The 27,983-nt window shown below is 50.1% G+C and overlaps 1 protein-coding gene across 4 annotated transcripts in view; it reads right to left on the bottom strand.

Moving 5' to 3' along the window:
- LOC132384595 (soluble guanylate cyclase 88E-like) overlaps positions 1–27,983 on the bottom strand; it is a 75,785-nt gene that overhangs the window by 21,346 nt on the left and 26,456 nt on the right. For all 4 annotated transcript variants that reach the window (XR_009508938.1, XM_059955819.1, XM_059955818.1 and 1 more), the window contains exons 11-14: positions 23,296–23,413; positions 22,731–22,860; positions 22,234–22,380; positions 18,053–18,199 (exon numbers count right to left, since the gene is read on the bottom strand). Coding sequence is in view for 3 of the 4 variants with exons in the window: in XM_059955819.1 (XP_059811802.1) it covers positions 18,053–18,199; positions 22,234–22,380; positions 22,731–22,860; positions 23,296–23,413 (542 nt within the window). In the remaining variant the exon portion in view is untranslated. The remainder of the gene's footprint in view (positions 1–18,052; positions 18,200–22,233; positions 22,381–22,730; positions 22,861–23,295; positions 23,414–27,983) is intronic.

The raw sequence follows: 27,983 nt of genomic DNA, 5'->3' as shown, positions 1-27,983 counted from the left end.
CAGACACACACTCTCATCAACGATATCCACCTACGGGCACAGTCAGACACACACTCTCACCAGTGGTCTCCACCTACGGGCACAGTCAGACACACACTCTCACCAACGATATCTACCTACGGACACAGTCAGACACACACTCTCATCAACGATATCCACCTACGGGCAGTCAGACACACACTCTCACCAACGATATCCACCTACGGGCACAGTCAGACACACACTGTCACCAACGAGATCCACCTACGGGCAGTCAGACACACACTCTCACCAACGATATTCACCTACGGGCAGTCAGACACACACTCTCACCAACGATATTCACCTACAGCCACAAACACACACTCTCACCAACAATATCCACCTACGGGCACAGTCACACACTCTCACCAACAATATCCACCTACGGACACAGGCTGACACACACTGTCACCAACGATATCCACCTACGGGAACAGACACACACTCACACCAATGATATCCACCTATGGGCTGTCAGACGCACACTGTCACCAACGATATCCACCTACGGGCAGTCAGACACACACTCTCACCGATGGTATCCACCTACGGGCACAGTCAGACACACACTCTCACCGATGATATCCACCTACGGGCAGTCAGACACACACTCTTACCAATGATATCCACCTACGGGCACAGTCAGACACACACTCTCACCAACAATATCCACCTACGGGCACAGACACACACTCTCACCAACGATATCCACCTACGGGCACAGACACACACTCTCACCACCAATATCCACCTACGGGCACAGACACACACTCTCACCAACGATATCCACCTATGGACACAGTCAGACACACACTCTCACCAACGATATCCACCTACGGGCACAGTCAGACACACACTCTCACCGATGATATCCACCTATGGGCACAGTCAGACACACACTCTCACCAATGATATCCACCTACGGGCACAGTCAGACACACACTCTCACCAACAATATCCACCTACGGGCTCAGACACACACTCACACCAATGATATCCACCTATGGGCAGTCAGACACACACTCTCACCAACTATATCCACCTACGGTCACAGTCAGACACACACTCTCACTGATGGTATCCACCTACGGGCACAGTCAGACACACACTCTCACCAACAATGTCCACCTACGAGCACAGTCAGACACACACTCTCACCAGTGGTCTCCACCTACGGGCACAGTCAGACACACACTCTCACCAACGATATCCACCTACGGGCACAGTCAGACACACACTGTCACCAACGAGATCCACCTACGGGCAGTCAGACACACACTCTCACCAACAATATTCACCTACAGCCACAGACACACACTCTCACCAACAATATCCACCTACGGGCACAGTCACACACTCTCACCAACGATATCCACCTACGGACACAGGCTGACACACACTGTCACCAACGATATCCACCTACGGGAAGAGACACACACTCACACCAATGATATCCACCTATGGGCTGTCAGACACACACTGTCACCAACGATATCCACCTACGGGCAGTCGGACACACACTCTCACCAATGATATCCACCTACGGGCACAGACACACATTCACTCCAATGATATCCACCTATGGGCAGTCAGACACACACTCTCACCAACGATATCCACCTACAGGCACAGTCAGACACACACTCTCACCGATGGTATCCACCTACGGGCACAGTCAGACACACACTCTCACCGATGATATCCACCTACGGGCTCAGTCAGATACACACTCTCACCGATGATATCCACCTACGGGCTCAGTCAGACACACACTCTTACCAATGATATCCACCTACGGGCACAGTCAGACACACACTCTCACCAACAATATCCACCTACGGGCACAGACACACACTCTCACCAACGATATCCACCTACGGGCACAGACACACACTCTCACCAACAATATCCACCTACGGGCACAGACACACACTCTCACCAACGATATCCACCTATGGACACAGTCAGACACACACTCTCACCAATGATATCCACCTATGGGCACAGTCAGACACACACTCTCACCAATGATATCCACCTACGGGCACAGTCAGACACACACTCTCACCAACTATATCCACCTATGGGCACAGTCAGACACACACTCTCACCAACAATATCCACCTACGGGCACAGTCAGACACACACTGTCACCAACGAGATCCACCTACGGGCAGTCAGACACACACTCTCACCAACAATATCCACCTACGGGCACAATCACACACTCTCACCAACGATATCCACCTACGGACACAGGCTGACACACACTGTCACCAACGATATCCACCTACGGGAACAGACACACACTCACACCAATGATATCCACCTATGGGCTGTCAGACACACACTGTCACCAACGATATCCACCTACGGGCAGTCGGACACACACTCTCACCAACGATATCCACCTACGGGCACAGACACACATTCACTCCAATGATATCCACCTATGGGCAGTCAGACACACACTCTCACCAATGATATCCACCTACAGGCACAGCCAGACACACACTCTCATCGATGGTATCCACCTACGGGCACAGTCAGACACACACTCTTACCAATGATATCCACCTAGGGGCACAGTCAGACACACACTCTCATCAACGATATCCACCTACGGGCAGTCAGACACACACTCTCACCAACGATATCCACCTAAGGGCACAGTCAGACACACACTCTCACCAACGATATCCACCTACGGGCACAGTCAGACACACACTGTCACCAAAGAGATCCACCTACGGGCAGTCAGACACACACTCTCACCAACGATATTCACCTACGGGCAGTCAGACACACACTCTCACCAACAATATTCACCTACAGCCACAAACACACACTCTCACCAACAATATCCACCTACGGGCACAGTCACACACTCTCACCAACAATATCCACCTACGGACACAGGCTGACACACACTGTCACCAACGATATCCACCTACGGGAACAGACACACACTCACACCAATGATATCCACCTATGGGCTGTCAGACGCACACTGTCACCAACGATATCCACCTACGGGCAGTCAGACACACACTCTCACCGATGGTATCCACCTACGGGCACAGTCAGACACACACTCTCACCGATGATATCCACCTACGGGCAGTCAGACACACACTCTTACCAATGATATCCACCTACGGGCACAGTCAGACACACACTCTCACCAACAATATCCACCTACGGGCACAGACACACTCTCACCAACGATATCCACCTACGGGCACAGACACACACTCTCACCACCAATATCCACCTACGGGCACAGACACACACTCTCACCAACGATATCCACCTACGGGCACAGTCACACACTCTCACCAACAATATCCACCTACGGACACAGGCTGACACACACTGTCACCAACGATATCCACCTACGGGAACAGACACACACTCACACCAATGATATCCACCTATGGGCTGTCAGACGCACACTGTCACCAACGATATCCACCTACGGGCAGTCAGACACACACTCTCACCGATGGTATCCACCTATGGACACAGTCAGACACACACTCTCACCAACGATATCCACCTACGGGCACAGTCAGACACACACTCTCACCGATGATATCCACCTATGGGCACAGTCAGACACACACTCTCACCAATGATATCCACCTACGGGCACAGTCAGACACACACTCTCACCAACAATATCCACCTACGGGCTCAGACACACACTCACACCAATGATATCCACCTATGGGCAGTCAGACACACACACTCACCAACTATATCCACCTACGGTCACAGTCAGACACACACTCTCACTGATGGTATCCACCTACGGGCACAGTCAGACACACACTCTCACCAACAATGTCCACCTACGAGCACAGTCAGACACACACTCTCACCAGTGGTCTCCACCTACGGGCACAGTCAGACACACACTCTCACCAACGATATCCACCTACGGGCACAGTCAGACACACACTGTCACCAACGAGATCCACCTACGGGCAGTCAGACACACACTCTCACTAACAATATTCACCTACAGCCACAGACACACACTCTCACCAACAATATCCACCTACGGGCACAGTCACACACTCTCACCAACGATATCCACCTACGGACACAGGCTGACACACACTGTCACCAACGATATCCACCTACGGGAAGAGACACACACTCACACCAATGATATCCACCTATGGGCTGTCAGACACACACTGTCACCAACGATATCCACCTACGGGCAGTCGGACACACACTCTCACCAATGATATCCACCTACGGGCACAGACACACATTCACTCCAATGATATCCACCAATGGGCAGTCAGACACACACTCTCACCAACGATATCCACCTACAGGCACAGTCAGACACACACTCTCACCGATGGTATCCACCTACGGGCACAGTCAGATACACACTCTCACCGATGATATCCACCTACGGGCTCAGTCAGACACACACTCTTACCAATGATATCCACCTACGGGCACAGTCAGACACACACTCTCACCAACAATATCCACCTACGGGCACAGACACACACTCTCACCAACGATATCCACCTACGGGCACAGACACACACTCTCACCAACAATATCCACCTACGGGCACAGACACACACTCTCACCAACGATATCCACCTATGGACACAGTCAGACACACACTCTCACCAATGATATCCACCTATGGGCACAGTCAGACACACACTCTCACCAATGATATCCACCTACGGGCACAGTCAGACACACACTCTCACCAACTATATCCACCTATGGGCACAGTCAGACACACACTCTCACCAACAATATCCACCTACGGGCACAGTCAGACACACACTGTCACCAACGAGATCCACCTACGGGCAGTCAGACACACACTCTCACCAACAATATTCACCTACAGCCACAGACACACACTCTCACCAACAATATCCACCTACGGGCACAGTCACACACTCTCACCAACGATATCCACCTACGGACACAGGCTGACACACACTGTCACCAACGATATCCACCTACGGGAAAAGACACACACTCACACCAATGATATCCACCTATGGGCTGTCAGACACACACTGTCACCAACGATATCCACCTACGGGCAGTCGGACACACACTCTCACCAACGATATCCACCTACGGGCACAGACACACATTCACTCCAATGATATCCACCTATGGGCAGTCAGACACACACTCTCACCAATGATATCCACCTACAGGCACAGCCAGACACACACTCTCACCGATGGTATCCACCTACGGGCTCAGTCAGACACACACTCTCACCGATGATATCCACCTACGGGCTCAGTCAGACACACACTCTTACCAATGATATCCACCTACGGGCACAGTCAGACACACACTCTCACCAACAATATCCACCTACGGGCACAGACACACACTCTCACCAACGATATCCACCTACGGGCACAGACACACACTCTCACCAACAATATCCACCTACGGGTACAGACACACACTCTCACCAACGATATCCACCTATGGACACAGTCAGACACACACTCTCACCAACGATATCCACCTACGGGCACAGTCAGACACACACTCTCACCAATGATATCCACCTACGGGCACAGTCAGACACACACTCTCACCGATGATATCCACCTACGGGCACAGTCAGACACACACTCTCACCAGTGATCTCCACCTAAGGGCACAGTCAGACACACACTCTCATCAATGATATCAAGCTACGGGCAGTCACACACAACACTCTCACCCACGATATCCACCTACGGGCACAGATACACACTCTCACCAATGATATCCACCTATGGGCAGTCAGACACACACTGTCACCAATGATATCCACCTACGGGCAGTCAGACACACGCTCTCACCGATGGTATCCACCTACGGGCACAGTCAAACACAAACTCTCACTCTCTGTATCCACCTACGGGCACAGTCAGACACACACTCTCACCAACTATATCCACCTACGGGCAGTCAGACACACACTCTCACCAGTGGTCTCCACCTACGGGCACAGTCAGACACAAACTCTCACCAACGATATCCGCCTATGGGCACAGTCAGACACACACTCTCACCAACGATATCCACCTATGGGCACAGTCAGACACACACTCTCACCAACTATATCCACCTACGGGCAGTCAGACACACACTCTCACCAGTGGTCTCCACCTACGGGCACAGTCGGACACATACTCTCACCAATGATATCCACCTACGGGCACAGTCAGACACACACTCTCACCGATGATATCCACCTATGGGCACAGTCAGACACACACTCTCACCAATGATATCCACCTACGGGCACAGTCAGACACACACTCTCACCAACAATATCCACCTACGGGCACAGACACACACTCTCACCAACGATATCTACCTACGGACACAGTCAGACACACACTCTCACCAACGATATCCACCTACGGGCACAGTCAGACACACACTCTCACCAGTGGTCTCCACCTACGGGCACAGTCAGACACACACTCTCACCAACGATATCCGCCTATGGGCACAGTCAGACACACACTCTCACCAACGATATCCACCTATGGGCACAGTCAGACACACACTCTCACCAACTATATCCACCTACGGGCAGTCAGACACACACTCTCACCAGTGGTCTCCACCTACGGGCACAGTCGGACACATACTCTCACCAATGATATCCACCTACGGGCACAGTCAGACACACACTCTCACCGATGATATCCACCTATGGGCACAGTCAGACACACACTCTCACCAATGATATCCACCTACGGGCACAGTCAGACACACACTCTCACCAACAATATCCACCTACGGGCACAGACACACACTCTCACCAACGATATCTACCTACGGACACAGTCAGACACACACTCTCACCAACGATATCCACCTACGGGCACAGTCAGACACACACTCTCACCAGTGGTCTCCACCTACGGGCACAGTCAGACACACACTCTCACCAACGATATCTACCTACGGACACAGTCAGACACACACTCTCACCAACGATATCCACCTACGGGCAGTCAGACACACACTCTCACCAACGATATCCACCTACGGGCACAGACACACACTCTTACCAATGATATCCACCTAGGGGCACAGTCAGACACACACTCTCATCAACGAGATCCACCTACGGGCAGTCAGACACACACTCTCACCAACGATATTCACCTACGGGCACAGTCAGACACACACTCTCACCAACGATATCCACCTACGGGCAGTCAGACACACACTCTCACCAACGATATCCACCTAAGGGCACAGTCAGACACACACTCTCACCAACGATATCCACCTACGGGCACAGTCAGACACACACTGTCACCAACGAGATCCACCTACGGGCAGTCAGACACACACTCTCACCAACAATATTCACCTACAGCCACAAACACACACTCTCACCAACAATATCCACCTACGGGCACAGTCACACACTCTCTCCAACAATATCCACCTACGGACACAGGCTGACACACACTGTCACCAACGATATCCACCTACGGGAACAGACACACACTCACACCAATGATATCCACCTATGGGCTGTCAGACGCACACTGTCACCAACGATATCCACCTACGGGCAGTCAGACACACACTCTCACCGATGGTATCCACCTACGGGCACAGTCAGACACACACTCTCACCGATGATATCCACCTACGGGCAGTCAGACACACACTCTTACCAATGATATCCACCTACGGGCACAGTCAGACACACACTCTCACCAACAATATCCACCTACGGGCACAGACACACACTCTCACCAACGATATCCACCTACGGGCACAGACACACACTCTCACCACCAATATCCACCTACGGGCACAGTCAGACACACACTCTCACCACCAATATCCACCTACGGGCACAGTCAGACACACACTCTCACCAACGATATCCACCTATGGACACAGTCAGACACACACTCTCACCAACGATATCCACCTACGGGCACAGTCAGACACACACTCTCACCGATGATATCCACCTATGGGCACAGTCAGACACACACTCTCACCAATGATATCCACCTACGGGCACAGTCAGACACACACTCTCACCAACAATATCCACCTACGGGCTCAGACACACACTCACACCAATGATATCCACCTATGGGCAGTCAGACACACACTCTCACCAACTATATCCACCTACGGTCACAGTCAGACACACACTCTCACTGATGGTATCCACCTACGGGCACAGTCAGACACACACTCTCACCAACAATGTCCACCTACGAGCACAGTCAGACACACACTCTCACCAGTGGTCTCCACCTACGGGCACAGTCAGACACACACTCTCACCAACGATATCCACCTACGGGCACAGTCAGACACACACTGTCACCAACGAGATCCACCTACGGGCAGTCAGACACACACTCTCACCAACAATATTCACCTACAGCCACAGACACACACTCTCACCAACAATATCCACCTACGGGCACAGTCACACACTCTCACCAACGATATCCACCTACGGACACAGGCTGACACACACTGTCACCAACGATATCCACCTACGGGAAGAGACACACACTCACACCAATGATATCCACCTATGGGCTGTCAGACACACACTGTCACCAACGATATCCACCTACGGGCAGTCGGACACACACTCTCACCAATGATATCCACCTACGGGCACAGACACACATTCACTCCAATGATATCCACCTATGGGCAGTCAGACACACACTCTCACCAACGATATCCACCTACAGGCACAGTCAGACACACACTCTCACCGATGGTATCCACCTACGGGCACAGTCAGACACACACTCTCACCGATGATATCCACCTACGGGCTCAGTCAGACACACACTCTCACCGATGATATCCACCTACGGGCTCAGTCAGACACACACTCTTACCAATGATATGCACCTACGGGCACAGTCAGACACACACTCTCACCAACAATATCCACCTACGGGCACAGACACACACTCTCACCAACGATATCCACCTACGGGCACAGACACACACTCTCACCAACAATATCCACCTACGGGCACAGACACACACTCTCACCAACGATATCCACCTATGGACACAGTCAGACACACACTCTCACCAATGATATCCACCTATGGGCACAGTCAGACACACACTCTCACCAATGATATCCACCTACGGGCACAGTCAGACACACACTCTCACCAACGATATCCACCTATGGGCACAGTCAGACGCACACTCTCACCAACAATATCCACCTACGGGCAGTCAGACACACACTCTCACCAATGATATCCACCTACGGGCACAGACACACTCTCTCCAACAATATCCACCTATGGGCAGTCAGACACACACTCTCACCAATGATATCCACCTACGGGCACAGTCAGACACACACTCTCACCAACTATATCCACCTATGGGCACAGTCAGACACACACTCTCACCAACAATATCCACCTACGGGCACAGTCAGACACACACTGTCACCAACGAGATCCACCTACGGGCAGTCAGACACACACTCTCACCAACAATATTCACCTACAGCCACAGACACACACTCTCACCAACAATATCCACCTACGGGCACAGTCACACACTCTCACCAACGATATCCACCTACGGACACAGGCTGACACACACTGTCACCAACGATATCCACCTACGGGAAGAGACACACACTCACACCAATGATATCCACCTATGGGCTGTCAGACACACACTGTCACCAACGATATCCACCTACGGGCAGTCGGACACACACTCTCACCAACGATATCCACCTACGGGCACAGACACACATTCACTCCAATGATATCCACCTATGGGCAGTCAGACACACACTCTCACCAACAATATTCACCTACAGCCACAGACACACACTCTCACCAACAATATCCACCTACGGGCACAGTCACACACTCTCACCAACGATATCCACCTACGGACACAGGCTGACACACACTGTCACCAACGATATCCACCTACGGGAACAGACACACACTCACACCAATGATATCCACCTATGGGCTGTCAGACCCACACTGTCACCAACGATATCCACCTACGGGCAGTCGGACACACACTCTCACCAATGATATCCACCTACAGGCACAGTCAGACACACACTCTTACCAATGATATCCACCTACGGGCACAGTCAGACACACACTCTCACCAATGATATCCACCTACAGGCACAGCCAGACACACACTCTCACCGATGGTATCCACCTACGGGCACAGTCAGACACACACTCTCACCGATGATATCCACCTACGGGCTCAGTCAGACACACACTCTTACCAATGATATCCACCTACGGGCACAGTCAGACACACACTCTCACCAACAATATCCACCTACGGGCACAGACACACACTCTCACCAACGATATCCACCTACGGGCACAGACACACACTCTCACCAACAATATCTACCTACGGGTACAGACACACACTCTCACCAACGATATCCACCTATGGACACAGTCAGACACACACTCTCACCAACGATATCCACCTACGGGCACAGTCAGACACACACTCTCACCAATGATATCCACCTATGTGCACAGTCAGACACACACTCTCACCAATGATATCCACCTACGGGCACAGTCAGACACACACTCTCACCGATGATATCCACCTACGGGCACAGTCAGACACACACTCTCACCAGTGATCTCCACCTAAGGGCACAGTCAGACACACACTCTCATCAATGATATCAAGCTACGGGCAGTCACACACAACACTCTCACCCACGATATCCACCTACGGGCACAGATACACACTCTCACAAATGATATCCACCTATGGGCAGTCAGACACACACTGTCACCAATGATATCCACCTACGGGCAGTCAGACACACGCTCTCACCGATGGTATCCACCTACGGGCACAGTCAAACACAAACTCTCACTGACGGTATCCACCTACGGGCACAGTCAGACACACACTCACACCAATGATATCCACCTACGGGCAGTCAGACACACACTCTCACCAGTGGTCTCCACCTACGGGCACAGTCAGACACAAACTCTCACCAACGATATCCGCCTATGGGCACAGTCAGACACACACTCTCACCAACGACATCCACCTACGGGCACAGTCAGACACACACTCTCACCAACGATATCCACCTATGGACACAGTCAGACACACACTCTCACCAACGATATCCACCTACGGGCACAGTCAGACACACACTCTCACCGATGATATCCACCTATGGGCACAGTCAGACACACACTCTCACCAATGATATCCACCTACGGGCACAGTCAGACACACACTCTCACCAACAATATCCACCTACGGGCTCAGACACACACTCACACCAATGATATCCACCTATGGGCAGTCAGACACACACTCTCACCAACTATATCCACCTACGGTCACAGTCAGACACACACTCTCACTGATGGTATCCACCTACGGGCACAGTCAGACACACACTCTCACCAACAATGTCCACCTACGAGCACAGTCAGACACACACTCTCACCAGTGGTCTCCACCTACGGGCACAGTCAGACACACACTCTCACCAACGATATCCACCTACGGGCACAGTCAGACACACACTGTCACCAACGAGATCCACCTACGGGCAGTCAGACACACACTCTCACCAACAATATTCACCTACAGCCACAGACACACACTCTCACCAACAATATCCACCTACGGGCACAGTCACACACTCTCACCAACGATATCCACCTACGGACACAGGCTGACACACACTGTCACCAACGATATCCACCTACGGGAAGAGACACACACTCACACCAATGATATCCACCTATGGGCTGTCAGACACACACTGTCACCAACGATATCCACCTACGGGCAGTCGGACACACACTCTCACCAATGATATCCACCTACGGGCACAGACACACATTCACTCCAATGATATCCACCTATGGGCAGTCAGACACACACTCTCACCAACGATATCCACCTACAGGCACAGTCAGACACACACTCTCACCGATGGTATCCACCTACGGGCACAGTCAGACACACACTCTCACCGATGATATCCACCTACGGGCTCAGTCAGACACACACTCTCACCGATGATATCCACCTACGGGCTCAGTCAGACACACACTCTTACCAATGATATGCACCTACGGGCACAGTCAGACACACACTCTCACCAACAATATCCACCTACGGGCACAGACACACACTCTCACCAACGATATCCACCTACGGGCACAGACACACACTCTCACCAACAATATCCACCTACGGGCACAGACACACACTCTCACCAACGATATCCACCTATGGACACAGTCAGACACACACTCTCACCAATGATATCCACCTATGGGCACAGTCAGACACACACTCTCACCAATGATATCCACCTACGGGCACAGTCAGACACACACTCTCACCAACGATATCCACCTATGGGCACAGTCAGACGCACACTCTCACCAACAATATCCACCTACGGGCAGTCAGACACACACTCTCACCAATGATATCCACCTACGGGCACAGACACACTCTCTCCAACAATATCCACCTATGGGCAGTCAGACACACACTCTCACCAATGATATCCACCTACGGGCACAGTCAGACACACACTCTCACCAACTATATCCACCTATGGGCACAGTCAGACACACACTCTCACCAACAATATCCACCTACGGGCACAGTCAGACACACACTGTCACCAACGAGATCCACCTACGGGCAGTCAGACACACACTCTCACCAACAATATTCACCTACAGCCACAGACACACACTCTCACCAACAATATCCACCTACGGGCACAGTCACACACTCTCACCAACGATATCCACCTACGGACACAGGCTGACACACACTGTCACCAACGATATCCACCTACGGGAAGAGACACACACTCACACCAATGATATCCACCTATGGGCTGTCAGACACACACTGTCACCAACGATATCCACCTACGGGCAGTCGGACACACACTCTCACCAACGATATCCACCTACGGGCACAGACACACATTCACTCCAATGATATCCACCTATGGGCAGTCAGACACACACTCTCACCAACAATATTCACCTACAGCCACAGACACACACTCTCACCAACAATATCCACCTACGGGCACAGTCACACACTCTCACCAACGATATCCACCTACGGACACAGGCTGACACACACTGTCACCAACGATATCCACCTACGGGAACAGACACACACTCACACCAATGATATCCACCTATGGGCTGTCAGACCCACACTGTCACCAACGATATCCACCTACGGGCAGTCGGACACACACTCTCACCAATGATATCCACCTACAGGCACAGTCAGACACACACTCTTACCAATGATATCCACCTACGGGCACAGTCAGACACACACTCTCACCAATGATATCCACCTACAGGCACAGCCAGACACACACTCTCACCGATGGTATCCACCTACGGGCACAGTCAGACACACACTCTCACCGATGATATCCACCTACGGGCTCAGTCAGACACACACTCTTACCAATGATATCCACCTACGGGCACAGTCAGACACACACTCTCACCAACAATATCCACCTACGGGCACAGACACACACTCTCACCAACGATATCCACCTACGGGCACAGACACACACTCTCACCAACAATATCTACCTACGGGTACAGACACACACTCTCACCAACGATATCCACCTATGGACACAGTCAGACACACACTCTCACCAACGATATCCACCTACGGGCACAGTCAGACACACACTCTCACCAATGATATCCACCTATGTGCACAGTCAGACACACACTCTCACCAATGATATCCACCTACGGGCACAGTCAGACACACACTCTCACCGATGATATCCACCTACGGGCACAGTCAGACACACACTCTCACCAGTGATCTCCACCTAAGGGCACAGTCAGACACACACTCTCATCAATGATATCAAGCTACGGGCAGTCACACACAACACTCTCACCCACGATATCCACCTACGGGCACAGATACACACTCTCACAAATGATATCCACCTATGGGCAGTCAGACACACACTGTCACCAATGATATCCACCTACGGGCAGTCAGACACACGCTCTCACCGATGGTATCCACCTACGGGCACAGTCAAACACAAACTCTCACTGACGGTATCCACCTACGGGCACAGTCAGACACACACTCACACCAATGATATCCACCTACGGGCAGTCAGACACACACTCTCACCAGTGGTCTCCACCTACGGGCACAGTCAGACACAAACTCTCACCAACGATATCCGCCTATGGGCACAGTCAGACACACACTCTCACCAACGACATCCACCTATGGGCACAGTCAGACACACACTCTCAGCAACTATATCCACCTACGGGCAGTCAGACACACACTCTCACCAGTGGTCTCCACCTACGGGCACAGTCGGACACATACTCTCACCAATGATATCCACCTACGGGCACAGTCAGACACACACTCTCACCAACGATATCCACCTACGGGCAGTCAGACACACACTCTCACCAACGATATCCACCTATGGGCACAGACACACACTCTTACCAATGATATCCACCTAGGGGCACAGTCAGACACACACTCTCATCAACGATATCCACCTACGGGCAGTCAGACACACACTCTCACCAACGATATCCACCTAAGGGCACAGTCAGACACACACTCTCACCAATGATATCCACCTACAGGCACAGTCAGACACACACTCTTACCAATGATATCCACCTACGGGCACAGTCAGACACACACTCTTACCAATGATATCCACCTACGGGCACAGTCAGACACACACTCTTACCAATGATATCCACCTACAGGCACAGTCAGACACACACTCTTACCAACGATATCCACCTACGGGCACAGTCAGACACACACTCTCACCAATGATATCCACCTACGGGCACAGTCAGATACACACTCTTACCAATGATATCCACCTACGGGCACAGTCAGACACACACTCTCACCAATGATATCCACCTACGGGCACAGTCAGACACACACTCTCATCAACGATATCCACCTACGGGCACAGACACACACTCACACCAATGATATCCACCTATGGGCAGTCAGACACACACTCTCACCAACGATATCCACCTACGGGCACAGTCAGACACACACTCTCACCTACTATATCCACCTACGGGCACAGTCAGACACACACTCTCACCAACTATATCCACCTACGGGCACAGTCAGACACACACTCTCACAAGCTTCACTCAGGTCAGCACTGGAATCAGCTGGCACAGGCTGAATGTTGGGCGACAGGATTGTCATGCACCAGCACCTCGAGGTTGGCATTTTCAGAGAGCCAAACCGTGTCGTATGACACTGGAACTCTAACACTCGATCTACTCTGAACAATCTACTGACGTTCTGCTGATGGCTTCAGTGCCAGTCTCATCATATAAACTGAGATGTCTCATGGTCACACTATCGATTCAGATGTGTCTCACCTGCAGCCATTACAGACTCTTAATCTCAGCATCTACCTTGTTATGATCTTGTTCTCACCTGACTCTTTGGATTCAACAGTGGCTGGATGGGAGATGCCAGAGAGTAGTGGTGGATAACTGTTTGTCAGGTTGGAGGCCGATGACTAGTGGTGTGCCTCAGGGATCTGTACTGGGTCCAATGTTGTCATATACATTAATGATCTGGATGATGGGGTGGTAAATTGGATTAGAAAGTATGCAGATGATACTAAGGGAGGTGGCATTGTGGATAATGAAGTAGGTTTTCAAAGCTTGCAGAGAGATTTAGGCCAGTTAGAAGAGTGGGCTGAACAATGGCAGATGGAGTTTAATACTGATAAGTGTGAGGTGCTACATTTTGGTAGGAATAATCCAAATAGGACATACTGCGCAGACTGGGAGACCGTTTCGCCGAACACCGGCGCTCAGTCCTCCAGCAGTGGCGGGATCTCCCTGTGGCCACACACTTCAATTCCACAGACCACTCCCACTCCGACATGTCTGTCCATGGCCTCCTCTACCGTCAAGATGAGGCCACACGCAGGTCGATGGAGCAATACCTTATCTCCCGCCTAGGTAGCCTCCTACCTGCCGGCATGAACATTCAACTCACTGACCTCCGTTAATACCCCACCCTTACCCCCATCCCTATCTATTATTTTAGTCTGGTTCTCTTTCTCTCTCTTTTCCCGCCCCTCACTATAATCTCTCCCCCCAGCCCTACCTTTCTTTCTATTTTATTTCCCACAATTCTCCACCTTCCCCCAGCCCATTTCTCTCCAGCCTATCACTTCCTAGCTCTATACTTTATCCCTCCCCCCCACTTCTTATCCCCCCTCGCCCATCCCATGTTCCTTCACTCCTGATGAAGGGTTTCGGCCCGAAACGTCGTTATTATCTCCTCCCATAGATGCTGTCTGGCCTGCTGAGTTCTGCCAGCATTTCATGTTTTTTTTACTAGAATGTTACCTGGGTTTCAGTACCAAAGTTCCAGGGAAAGATTGACCAAGTTAGGTCTTTATTCTTTGGAGCATAGAAGGTTGAGGGGGGACTTGATAGAGGTATTTAAAATTATGAGGGGGATAGATAGAGTTGACGTGGATAGGCTTTTTCCATTGAGTGTAGGGGAGATTCAAACAGGAGGACATGAGTTGAGAGTTAGGGGGCAAAAGTTTAGGGGTAACACGAGGGGGAATTTCTTTACTCAGAGAGTGGTAGCTGTGTGGAACGAGCTTCTAGTAGAAGTGGTAGAGACAGGTTCGGTATTGTCATTTAAAGTAAAATTGGATAGGTATATGGACAGGATAGGAATGGAGGGTTATAGGCTGAATGTGGGTCAGTGGGACTAGGTGAAAGTAAGCATTCGGCATGGACTAGAAGGGCTGAGATGGCCTGTTTCCGTGCTGTAATTGTTAAATGGTTATACGACTGCGGTGCATTTTCTCTGTAGTTGTTGCACTTTATTTTACATTCTGTTATTGTTTTACTGTGTTCTACCTCAATGCTCTGCGTAATGATCTAATCTGTATGAACTGTACACAAGATGATCTTTTCATTCAATCTCGGTACACATGACAATAATAATCCAATTCCAATTCCACTGTCTCACGCTATGTACTGGGAACAAACTACATGACACATTGTCTCCTGGGACACTTCACCATCATTATGACTCCTGGGATCAATCCCAGGTTCCTCGCACCTACCGCCATCATTTTTGTACCCACCCTATCATCATGTAGTCACATACAATCGAGTGGAGCTTGACCTAGTCACACACTACTGGGATCATTTCAGTCTATCACTACAATTGGAATCGATCCCTGTCACACCCCATCGAATGAGATCACCCCCTGTGCCCCCTCATCTGCAGGTATGCAACCCTATTATCTGGCATCAAAGATCTAACCCCAACCACAGTGAACAAACAGTATCATCACGTCTATTCAGATCTCTCCAAGTCACCTCCTCTCCGCTCTTCCATCTCCCACCCTTCTGCTGGGAGTCCTCTGTAACACACCCTATCTCCTAACCATGCCACTCACATCCTGTCTGCTTAAATCACTCCCCGTCACACTCTGTCTCCAGAGATCCAACCCAAATTCTACTGGAACCTAACATAGTCACTTCTTAACATCTGGGATCGGAGCCAGTCACTCCCAAATCACCTGGGATTGGAGCCAGGTACAGCCCAATGTATTCAATAGACAATAGACAATAGGTGCAGAAATAGACCATTTGGCCCCTCGAGTCTGCACCGCCATACCCTAATCTCAGGTGTACCACTAACAAACACGTCTGAACTGTGCACTGCAGTTACAGGCGTTAGCCCTTGAGGTACAGTATCTGTGTGAACAGGTGAGTGAAACACTTTGCCAGAGGCAGAGCCAATTCTGTTTGGGAGAAGGGTGCGTCTGTCTGTGCTGTGACTGTTCCCCCCCTCCCCAACAACACTGTACTGGCCTTTTGATTGCACTGACCTTGAACACTCTGTGCTTCTCACTCAGGGTGTCGAACAGCGTGTACATCGTGTTCAACATCGACACCACCTGCATGGGGGTAATGTGGCTGCAGATCCGAGTAAAGCCCACCACATCGCTGAACAGGATGGTAACATCCGGGAATACCTGAAGCAGGACATTAATCAGCATCAAACAGTAGGTTCCCCCCCCCCCCCCCCCCCCGCACACACACAGCATCACCCTCGTCACCTCTCTGTGTCCTTCTCCATCCCTCAGCATCTCTCTTCCACCACATCATAAGATAGAGGGACATCTCACATGCGGTTTCATAGCATTTGACCAGGCACGTGTTAGTGGGCTGCGTTCACTGCTCACAGTGCGGCCTCCTCAGTATTGCAGACAAAAACGGCAGATTGGGTGACCTGAATCCAGCCCACAGTGTTGACCAAGCTGACTATTCCTGCCGCCTACTCCCATTCTGACCTGTCCATCGTTGGTTGGTTAATTTGTCCCAGTGAAGTCAAACACAAGCCTGAGGAAAGTTGCTCTCAAGAGTCTAAAGGAGGTCCTTTGGTAAACCACGTCTATGCTTACCACCCCAGACATTCCCTCTTCTCCCCTCCCCATCAGGCAGAAGATACAAAAGCCTGAAAGCACATACCACCAGGGTCAAGAACAACTTTTATCCCATTGTTACCAGACTCTTGAATGGACCTCTTGTATGATACGATGACTCTTGACCTCACAGTCTATCTCATTTTGATCTTGTACTTTACCTGCACTCCACTTTCAATGTGACTTTACACTTTATTCTGCATTCTGTTATTGTTTGGCCTTGTTTTACCTCAATGCACTATGTAATGATCTAATCTGTATGAACAGTATGCAAGATAAGCTTTTCACTGTATCTCAGTACACGTGACAATAATAAACCCATTCCAATTGCATCGTGCTCATTCATCCTCATCTCACTAGCTAGCTCTAGGTCCATATGTTCTCTGCTTTGATAATTCAAGTGCTTCTCCAGATACTTCTGAAACATTGTAAGAGTCTCTGCTCCCTCAGGCTCCTGATTCACACCACCTTTGGGAGAACAGGTTCTCGTTCAGATCCCTCTCAAGCCCTTACCTTAAACCTGTACCCTCTAGTTTGACATTTCCATTCTGGGGAAAACCTATGGCTGCCTCTCAGAGCCCACACCAGGTCCTTCCCAAAACTAGCCTCTGCAGTCTGTCCCTTCTCCAGCACAGTCACCTCCTTCCCAGAGTGTGATCATACAACACGCCAGCTGTAGGCTAACTAAAGTTATGGAGCAGGACCAGGCCTTACAGCCCAATGGTTCCACGTTGACCAAGGTGTACCTTTTGCCCACATTCACCCATATCCTCTAAACCCTGTCCAAGTCTCCTTTAAATTTATAATCTGATGGCCCATTCTTGTACACTTCAATGAATGAAGGTAGGTATCCAGATACCTTCCCATCTTGTGCTGCACACCTTGAAGGATCAATGACCTTGAGTTCCAGTGTCCCTCTGTTCCTCAGCACTCTTGAGGGCCGCACCATTTTTGGACTGTATCCTGGCCTCATTGCACTTCCCAAAATGCACCACCTCACACCTACTGGGAATGAAGTTCCAGTGGATCCATATCATCACATTACTGTAGACCACCCTCCTCGCCATCTGTAAACCTCCTCATCACACCTCCTACATTCACATCCAGACCGTCAACGAGGTCCCAGGATGGATCACTGTGCTCCACACATTTCTACCTATAGAACAGCCCTTCACCCTTACCCATTACCAACCGAATTTTGGGTTTACTAAGCTGATTTGCCTGGGACCCTATGGTCTCTGACATTTTGGACTAGCCTTCCATTGGGATCTTGCTAAACATCTAACTGAAGTCCATATAGACAACATCAACCATGCTCATCAATATGTTTTGTTACATTTTCAAAACAATTCAATCAGATTATCCTGACAAGATCTCCCACAACACCGTTCCGGATCAACTCTAGACAATCCAAATGTTATTTAATCTGCCCTGCAGGGTATTTTCTGATAACTTCCCTACCACTGAACTCTCACCAGTTAACTTTCAAAAGACACCAGATTCTCTAAAGAAAATTTGCCCTCTGAACCGTATTGGATGGATTGCGAGAATATGGCAAGTGTGCGTGCGGCCGCTTGATTGCGCGGTGAATTGATCAGGAGACCACTTGCATGGGGGCACTCTTTTTTTTGCGCGGGCTTCCGAATGTGCACATTTTTGGTCTTGGCAGAGATGGTTCATTGCTCAGGAACTGTAAGTTGTGCTGTGTATACCGTGGATAATATGATTCAGTAAAACTCCTTAATCCTACTACTCCGTTGTGGCAGTATAGACTTAACACTCTCAAGTCACCACTCCAATTTTATGTCCAGAGATCCCCTCATGTGCCCTTCCACAGATCCAGGCTTCATGTCCGGATTATCTTTACCCTGTGAAGCTTATTGAGTTGTGATCATCGTCCCCGAATGTTCCTATTCACACTTCCAATACTCGCCCAGGGATATTACCCAAGGTTAGATCAGTACAGCCCCACCTCCAGTGGCAACATGAGGTCAGGAAGTGTGGTGAGGAGGGGGTTGAGGTTCAGGGAGTGAGGGGGTCAGAAATTGAGGGAATTAGGGGTTCAGGGAATGTGGGAGGGGACTGAGGGGTTGGGGAGTGAGCCGGTTGGGGAATGGGGAGGGAAGAGATGGGTGTGGGGAGGTCTGGTGGGTGCTGTGGGGATAGAGAGTGAGAGTGTGGGGTGAGGTGTATCGGGAAAGGTGTGGAGAGAGGAGAGTGAATGGTTGGGTGAAGGTTTGGAAAGGGGTGGGTTTAGTGGGAGGATGTTGGGATGTTGAGTGTAGGGGGAAAGGGGTGTGAAGGGAGGCAGTGTAGGGGAAGTGTTGTTGGAGAAGGGTGTAGGGGAATGAGTTTGGGGCATTGGGTGTAGGGGAAGGTGTGCGGGTACGAGTGAAGGGAGGGATGCAGAGCAGGGGTTCCCTACCTTTTTTATTCCGTGGACTCATACCATTAAACAAGGAGTCCATGTAGAGGGAGCGTTATGGAGGAGGGGTGTAGGGGGAAATGTGCTGGTGTAAGGGTGCGGGGGAGGTCTGTAAAATGAGGGGTGAAGAGGGAATGGTGTGACAGTGGGGACCATGGTGTTCTGTAGGCTCTGGGTGAGTGACAGGTAGGCATTCACGGGCCATTCCTGAGGCTGTCATTGACTGCAATCTCATCAGTTCCAACAGTCCATCCTCACTGTGGCCTCTGCACGCCGACCTTCAGCCCTTCACTTTACAAAAACCTTCCAATCTCTGCAGAGGGAGCGATGTATACATACAGCAACAGTGCAGTTGATAAAATTCACATGCAGTTATGAACATTTGGCAAGATCAAACAATGGGAGGCAGGTGAAAAGGTTTGAGCCACAAGATTCAAGGCAAAATGGATTGAAAATTGACTTAGTAGTGGGGGAGAGGGTGGTGGAGAACAATTCTGGACAAATGCTGTACCACAGGGGTCAGTGCTGGGACTCCTGCAATTTGCTATACACAATATGTCTATAGGAGGTGTGATTAGTATATTTCCATATGACAGGGCAAAAAGTTGTGGAGTGGATTCCAAGGAATAGCTGGATAATGATCAGCTGGTAACTTGGGCAAAGCAATGATGGATATAATTTATGAAAGCGTACGGGAGTCCTGGCACAACTTACGAAAAGATTGGGTAGGCGGCAGTTCTGGTCACCACACTATAGGAAGGAGATGGCTGCACTGGAGAGGGTTCAGAAGTTGTTCATCAGGATGTGTTTCAGCCATGTAGAGAGATTGCATAGGATGGGTCTGTTTTCCTTGGGCAGTGAAGGCTGAAGGGGAAATCATGAGGGGGATAGATCGCCTAGATAGTTGAAAGCTTCCCTGTGGCAGAGGTGATCCCAGAGCAGAGGGCTTAAGGAGATGAGAAAGAACTTTGAAGGGGATCTGAGGAAGAATTTTTTTCTCCCAGAGGCTGAATGGGATTTGGAACCTATTGCCTGCTGTCTGAGGCAGAGACTCTCACATTTCAGCAGCATCTGGACAAACAGCTGAGTAGTAGGTTCGTGCTGATTCATACAGACAGGTATGAGAGCCAGTGGAGGGCGGTGCAGAAATGAGACCTACTTCGCAGGTGTTGACTGAGGGCACTCCTTTGCGCAGACTCTTGGCCACAGGTTTGGGAATCATTCTGTAGAGGAGGTCGTCTGTCTTTTTCATCTCATAATCCAGCATCTTCATGCTCTCCTCCAGCTTGCTAGACTTTTTCTGCTCCTGAAGTGAAACAATATCTCACAAAGCAGTGGAGACAAACAAACGCACACTCAATGCACACACAAAACCACGCGCACTCCTTCACATAATCACACACCCAGTCACATAAAACCTCACACACAAAGACAAACACACGCACATGTGCAAGCCCCCGAAATTCCATGGTGTCTGTATGGGAAACATATACTCTCCTTTCCTCAAATCACATTGACAGCGTAACAGTCCAGGAGCTGTCTTACTGTAGTTTCACCAGCAATTAAAGTCAAATTTATCTCTCTATATCTCCCACACTCTCTCTCTCTCACACTCTGTCTTGCACACACACTCTCCCACTCACACACACCCCTTGCCTGTATCAGAGCTCGTTTCAGCTCCTCGGACTGCTGTGTCCCAGCGAGGACCAGGTCCCGGCTGGAGTCATGCATGCTGAGATCGTTGATGTACAGACCAGTCTTAAACATGGCTCCGAGACTTTCCATGCTGTAACAAAAGTAACCAGAGTCTCACAGTCAGCCTCTCATCAAACCACTGGCATTTCTTCCATATTTCCTTCTGATATTAAAAGGGCCATTCAGCCCATCAAGGCTATACTACCCCATGGTGCAATCCCACCTACAAGACCATAACATATAGGAGAAGAATGTTCCACCATTCCATCATGGCTGATTTATTATCCCTCTCAACCCCATTCTCCTGTAACCTTTGATCCCTGACTAATCAAGAACCTACCAACTTACAGCAGCTGGTTAGTCGCATGTCATTAGGATGTGGGAGGACATTGGAGTGCACAGGGGAATTGGGCATGGAGCATGAGCAACTTCACACTGATTGCACCCAGGGTCGGGATCAAACCCAGCTCTCCCAACTGCGCCTTTTTCTTCATTCCACTCTCCAACCAGCCACAAAACACCTTACACAGGAGTCCCCAGGAAGATGATGGATTCCCACTCTGGCATGTATCTCATCTGTCCCTTCAGCCGAAGACACCGGCTGCCGTCTCCCCCAGTGTCTGCTCTGCTCGAACTGTGTCCATCTGCAACAGGGAGAAACAAGATCAGACATTTGAATTTACTCAGGTCCTTGGTAGAGCTGCAGTCCAAGAGGGCTCCAGAAAGATGACCCGTTCCTAGCAGCTAACACTAACACAAGCATGTACTACAGATCTGAGCTTTTAAAAGTGAAAAACGCAGTGGAAGCTGCTGCTGGAAATAATGGGCTTTTAAATTGTTTCAATAAATTAGTGATCCAAGACCCTCAGGTGGAGCCAACGGATCTGGCAGAACTCATCCAGTGCTGGGAAACACCAGGGAGATCTCCACTTTGTCAAAGGCCTCCCTAGCAACCACAGTCTCTGACAGACTGGAGATCTCCCCGGAGTTCCAAGCTAAAATAATGCTGGGGGGTAGGTGGGGGGTTGCAAGCTTGGGATCTTTCCCCCAGAATTATTTTGCCCAATACGCAAGCACTGGAGAACAAGACAAGAGAGCTGAGCGCAAGGCTGATTTACCAGAGGGAGAAGAGGGACTGCTGTGGACTCTGCCTCACACACAACTCTCCCGACACAGTGCTCCAGCCTGAGGGACTTACCATCTGGTGTATGGACTGGATGCAGCGCCAGTTAAGGGAATGGCTAGCGGCATCTGCTTTTTGATAAACTCACCACGGAGTGTGGAAGTGGCAGCCCTGTCCCATTCCTGCTCCCCTCACCTGGAACATCAGGCAATGATGTGCGGACTGTTCTACCTATTGCAGTCTAGTCTCACCGCGGGCCGGAACGTGAGGAGCTAACTGCTGTGATCAACAAGAATGAAGTTGTGCACCAGCCTGAAGAAGTTTCTACCCAACTACTATCAACACATCATCTGCACCACGCTCCACCACCATCAGGAGCGCCTCCCGCTCTATCGCTACCCACAGTTTGGTAAATACGTTCACCCAGCTGTGCTTCCTCTGCCTATGTTCAGACAGAGGCTGAAGAGCACAGTGGAGGTGATGACAGAGAGCTGGATGAAAGAGGTGGAGGAGCAATTCTGGATTGTTTTGAGTCAGTGGACCTAAACGAATATGCCACAGTCATCACCAACTTCATAAGAGCATGGACAAATACACTCTGAGTCACCCCCAACCAGAAGCCCTGGATGAAAGTTCAGTGCCCAGCAAGAGCATGGTAATTTGCCTCAATGACGACTGTCCAGTAGTGTTTACATCAACCGTAACGAACTGCGTTGAGAGGCTGGTTTTGATACAGATCAACTCCTGCCTTAGGGATTACCTGAAGCCACTTGAATTTGCCAGTCACCACAAACAGCAGATGCTATTTCTCTGGCTCTTCATTCTGCTGCGGCCCATCTGAACACCAGGAACTCTTACATCAGGCTGCTGCTCATCGACTGCAGCTTGGTGTTCAACACAAGCATCCCATTCAAGCTCACATCAAGCTTCAAGACCTGGGCCTCTGTAACTCCCTCTGCAGCTGGATTCTCGACTTCCTCACTGGCAGACCCCAGACAGTAAAGACTGTATCACTTTCTCACTGACCGTCAAACCAGGTGCATCTCAAGCCTTCTGTACACACATTTGTGCGGCTAAGCACAGCTCCAAAGACATTTGAAAATTTGTCAATGACACCACTGTTGTTGGATGAATCACAGGTGGTGATGTCAGTTTACTAGAGTAAGACTGGACACCTGGTTGAGTGGTGTCACAACAACAACCTCTCACTCAACATCAATAAAAGAACGAGCTGATTGCTGACTTCAGAAATGAGAAGGGTCCTATATATTTAATCCTATCTTTTGTAGATAGGGGTGCCAAATTTTCAAAAATATATCATATTCATTTCTTAAATTATAAGTAATTTTTTCCGTGGAATGCAGCTATATATTTCATTATTCCAATGATCCATAGTTAAATATGAATCTGATTTCCAAGTAACTGCAATAGTTATTTTGGCTACTGCCAATGCAATTTTTATAAATTTTTTCTGATATTATTTGGGGAAAATAAAAACCAAAGTTATTTTGAACTCCATGGAGCATGTGGGGATCCTCCGATATCCAGGCAATCTTTCTATCTTTCTTCTTTCTTTCTTTTTTCTTTTCTTTTTTTTCAGATAGGGATCTAAGGGGGAGGGTTAAGGGGAGGGGATAGGGTCAATATTAATTTTTCACTATTCTAATATTCTATTCATTTTATATAATTCTCTTAAAAATTAATAAATAAATTAAAAAAAAAGATATTAGAAGGGTGAACACAGAGAATGAACTGGGTGTTAGAGATCATAGGTGGGACAGTACAGAACTGAACATTAAAGAACACAAACAAGAGAAAATCTGCAGATGCTGGAAATCCGAGCAACACACAAGATGCTGGAGGAACTCAGCAGTCCAGGCAGCATCTATCGTGGCAGTAGAGGCCATGGACCACCATGGCAATGAGACTGTCTCTCATGAGACTGTTGCGATGAGGCCGCATTCAGGATGGAGGAACAACACCTTGTATTCCATCTGGGTAGCCTCCAACCTGATGGCATGAGCATCGTTTTCTCAAACTTCCAGTAACGGCCCCACCTTCACCATTTCCCCCTCTCACCTTATCTCCTTACCTGCCCATTGCCTCCCTCTGGTGCTCTTCCACCCTTTTCTTTCTTCCATTGTCTTCTGTCCTCTCCTATCAGATTCCCCCTTCTCCAGCCCTGTATCTCTTTCACCAATCAACTTCTCAGCTCTTTACTTCACCCCACCTCCCAGTTTCAACTAGTGCCTTGATTCTCCCTCCCCTCCCCCCCCACCTTTTAACTCTTTTCCACATTTTTTTCTTCAGTCCTGCTGAAGGGTCTCAGCCCAAAACATCAGCTATACTCTTTTCCATAGGTGCAGCCTGGCCTGCTGAGTCCTTCCAGCGTTTTGTGCGTGTTGATTAAAGAACACAGACTGGATGTTAGAAATCATGGACAGGACACGAGAGAGCTCAGATGGGGCATTGGAGGTCACAGAGCGGACACAGGCTGGCCACCTTACCCTTTGGAACAGATCAAAGAAGTAACAGTGAGGGTGGGAGGGGAGAGGATCCGTGGCTGGGGGTAGATGTCATCCAGCTCACCGAAGGATGCTTGTGCTTCCCCAAACTTAATATTTGAGCAACCAGCTGCTGGGGGAACTCAGTAGGTCAGACAGCATCTGTGGAGATACACAGACTGGATATTTGAGTTAGATCCAGGTGATGGGTGTGGGTTGATTCTGTGCCATTACGCTCCCCTTCCCACTTCCCCCATTGTGCCCTCCCTCCTTCTCCCCTTTCAGACGATGTTCTTACAGCAGCCGCTGGACAGGAGGAAGCTTGACATTTCCCTGCTTCCCATTGTACCATCTCTATCCACCAGCAAACTCTGCCTCCCCATCCCCCAGCCTACAGCTCAGCAGCTGCTCCCAGTCACAGCTTGCTAAAAACATTAACATATTTACAAAATCATCATTCATTTCCATTCAAATGCCTGCATAATTTTCAAACTGAAGCCGGGGATCTTAGTCAGAAGGCAGGACAGACTGGCGCCTCATGTCTGGACGGCAGACGAGGGTGACGATGTGAGGAGTAGCCTATTCAGTGAATGCCCACACAGTGAAGGGCAATTCCAGGAGACGCCTGACACTGTGTGGCCCCGGTTCCCTGGGAGGGTTTCAGAGCAATTGCAGCCGAGCTGGGGTCAGCACAGTGAGGATCCGCCCGCCCTCATATCCTCTCAGTATGACTGGATGAACTCCAGGACATCCAACTCTCTCCGCCGCTGTCCTGTCAGCCACGCGCCTCCAGCTCCCAAGGCAGGGGATGGGTCCAAAGTCACGAACATGTAAACAACACAAAGGTCACCAGTTGGTTTCTGACTGGCGCTTGGCCCCTGTAGGAAGCTCTGAGCGGTCCTGTGCAGTGCGCTCTCACCTCCAGCTCCTCCCAGTTTGCCAGCCAGTGGTCCTCAGCGAGGCTTGGGTAGACTCCTGGATAGAGGGGTTGTGTGATGCTCCACACAAGTAATCTCATCGTTTCTGGGAAGAGAGTCCACCCACTGTCGACCCACCAGGAGCATGCAGTTTAAAAGCATGTCTGTGGGATCTGTGACCATGACGAGAACGTTGTGCTGGCAGCTGATAGCGCCACACAGAAATTAACCCTCCAACCTTCTCCAGAGAAAACACGGGAGCGACTCCACACAGATAGAAGGAATACGCCTTCCAGACACGAGACATCCATTCGGCACCCTCCTCCTGGCATTATCACTCCCGGGGCACAGAGCGTGGAGAGTCTCGGAAAGGTATCAGAGATCAAGTCTGATTGATGCCTTGCCCTGATCAAGGGAAAGGAAGGTGACCATCAAGCCAGTCCTCTGGGTGAGGTGTGCCAGGTCCCGGATGTTCTCCTGGATGGGCCGACCTGTGTGCGCTGGTTGCGGAGGATCATGTGGGCCAGCGCAGAGCCCAGACAGGTGGACTGAACCCAGGCAAAGGGAGAGATCTGGCCCATGAGGGAGGTTCCTCTCACTTCCAGGTTTCCCCGCAGAACAGCCCAGAAATCCCTGAGGAATCCAAGGTGAGTTCCTCTGGCCCTGGAGC

This window comes from Hypanus sabinus, chromosome X1 (genome assembly GCF_030144855.1).
Source record: "Hypanus sabinus isolate sHypSab1 chromosome X1, sHypSab1.hap1, whole genome shotgun sequence".
Classification (NCBI taxonomy): Eukaryota; Metazoa; Chordata; class Chondrichthyes; order Myliobatiformes; family Dasyatidae; genus Hypanus; species Hypanus sabinus.
Note: the sequence above shows the minus strand (reverse complement) of the source record. Positions and strands in the feature narration are given on the sequence as shown.